The 1,836-nt window shown below is 39.7% G+C and overlaps 2 protein-coding genes across 3 annotated transcripts in view; one reads left to right on the forward strand and one right to left on the reverse strand.

Moving 5' to 3' along the window:
- On the forward strand, nt 9-1,231 carry LOC104713344 (egg cell-secreted protein 1.1-like). Its single transcript, XM_010430443.2, has one exon. The coding sequence runs from the start codon at nt 745-747 to the stop codon at nt 1,201-1,203; it is 459 nt and encodes a 152-aa protein (XP_010428745.1). The 5' UTR covers nt 9-744; the 3' UTR covers nt 1,204-1,231.
- The window catches only part of LOC104713343 (thioredoxin Y1, chloroplastic-like), a 3,832-nt gene continuing 3,283 nt past the window's right edge, over nt 1,288-1,836 (reverse strand). The window contains exons 4-5 of one of the 2 annotated variants that reach the window (XM_010430438.1): nt 1,670-1,825; nt 1,288-1,557 (exon numbers count right to left, since the gene is read on the reverse strand). In XM_010430438.1, coding sequence (XP_010428740.1) covers nt 1,492-1,557; nt 1,670-1,825 — 222 coding nt within the window. In that variant the 3' untranslated portion in view covers nt 1,288-1,491. The remainder of the gene's footprint in view (nt 1,558-1,669; nt 1,826-1,836) is intronic. The other variant, XM_010430442.2, reaches the window with a different exon arrangement.

Here is a 1,836-nt window from a genome sequence, read left to right on the forward strand (position 1 = left end):
ACAAGTGAAGCCTAAAAGACATGACATGAAAGAGAATGCACCAAACTTGAAGATTGTGCATAATCTTAACGTAACAGCTCCAAGAACATCAAAGAGACAGCCGCTCCAAGACTTGGGGAAGAACTAGAAGACGAATCTGCATATCTCATGCACTTATCTAAAATTTCTCTTATTCGCTATAATAATCTCTGCTTCTATTATGTACTTTGAAACACCTATCTTGAATCAATACTACTAAGCTAAATAACGTTTCAAATTTGCAGTATTGAATGTGTCTTGTGTTTTTATAAAATACTTTGCCTTGTGCTTTCTTCTGTTGCAGATGATCAAATAGTCTGTTAGCACATGCACCAAACCTATTTCTTCCATAAGATTTTGATGGTGGCTGTAATTTGTTTCGGTTGAATTGAATCAAATGAGTTCCAGGTCAAGTGATCCTAATCTGGCCCATTAGCATACTCGCTTGTCAACAATAGTAAATGTTCTATAGTCCCACTTATAACGCAGGTTTAATACAGTAATAATACCCACTACGCCACTCAGTACTAATTATCTCACAATCTAATCAGCTTCCCCTCGTAATTACTTTGGCCCTTCCACTCTACCATTTACTTGTAACAGTCAAGTCCTAAGTGACTATATAAACTCTCTAAGGTTATCTCTCATTTCTCATCACAAACATAAGCAAATTCACCATATCCACTCTTAATCTTTTTTTCTTTCGACCTTACCAATCTGCGAGATATGGCTATCAAATCCAGTTTCATGGTTACCACGCTCATGCTCATGGTGGCTTCCTCCATAGTGACAGCTCGACCTCTCATGAAACCATCTGTGGGCTCGTCGTCTTCCCCCACAAGCCTTGTGTACAGGCTCAGGCTTGATGAAGATACAGGTTACTGCTGGGACTCACTGATGCAGCTCCAACACTGCTCTGGAGAGCTGATCCTGTTCTTCCTCAACGGTGAGACTTACATTGGCCCTGGGTGTTGCAGTGCTATAAAAACAGTTGGACGCAAGTGTTGGCCTACTATGATTGGTGTTCTTGGGTTTACTGCACAAGAAGGTGACATGCTCCAAGGTTACTGTGACGGCCATGACTCTGACAACAATGGTGAAGACCATGCTCTTGCCTCCTCACCACTGCCTCTGTCCGTGAACTACAACAAGCCTACGGTTGCTAGATCCTTTTATAACCCTTGAATCATAGTATTCATTCCGGTTACACGCCTGCAATGTTTTCTTTTGCTAAGAGAAATTTAGTCTTTATGTAATAGGAGAGGAATGTTGAAAAATAGCTTCTCTGTTATCACTTTGAGAATAAAAGATCATTACTCACAACAAGGTTTTACAAATCTGGCATACATATCTTCTTTCTCCTCAAATTCTCTTTGCTAATCAACCGAAAAACATCACTATTCCTAAAACCTGATTAAGTCAGGGACAGTGAAAAAACATACCAATAAACAAAAGAGTACAACTGATCCATAACTAAGGCTTCACTTGCAGAGAATCTTCAATTCGTTGGATGAGTTGCTTGGCCGTCAAAGCACCCTCCTATAATAAGTCACAAGGAAAGAAAACGTTTGTGAGTAAGATCAAGAACTTTTAAGAGTATAAACACCAAAGTAAACCACAAGATATAAAAATACGATAGAACTCATCATACAAAGCGATCACAAGGCTCTCCATCTTTGAATAAGATAAATGTAGGAAGTGCTTCAATCTTGTACTTATTGGCAATACTCGGGTACTTTTCGGTATCGATCTTCACCACCTGGATCTTGTCTTTCAGGGTTGAGCTCACTTCATCGAGTATTGGAACCATGAACTGGC

The sequence above is a fragment of the Camelina sativa genome, chromosome 9 (assembly GCF_000633955.1).
Source record: "Camelina sativa cultivar DH55 chromosome 9, Cs, whole genome shotgun sequence".
Lineage (NCBI taxonomy): Eukaryota > Viridiplantae > Streptophyta > Magnoliopsida > Brassicales > Brassicaceae > Camelina > Camelina sativa.

Coding starts and splice junctions, on each gene's coding strand:
- LOC104713344 (XM_010430443.2), top strand. CDS start 745: ATGGCTATCAAATCCAGTTTCATGGTTACCACGCTCATGCTCATGGTG.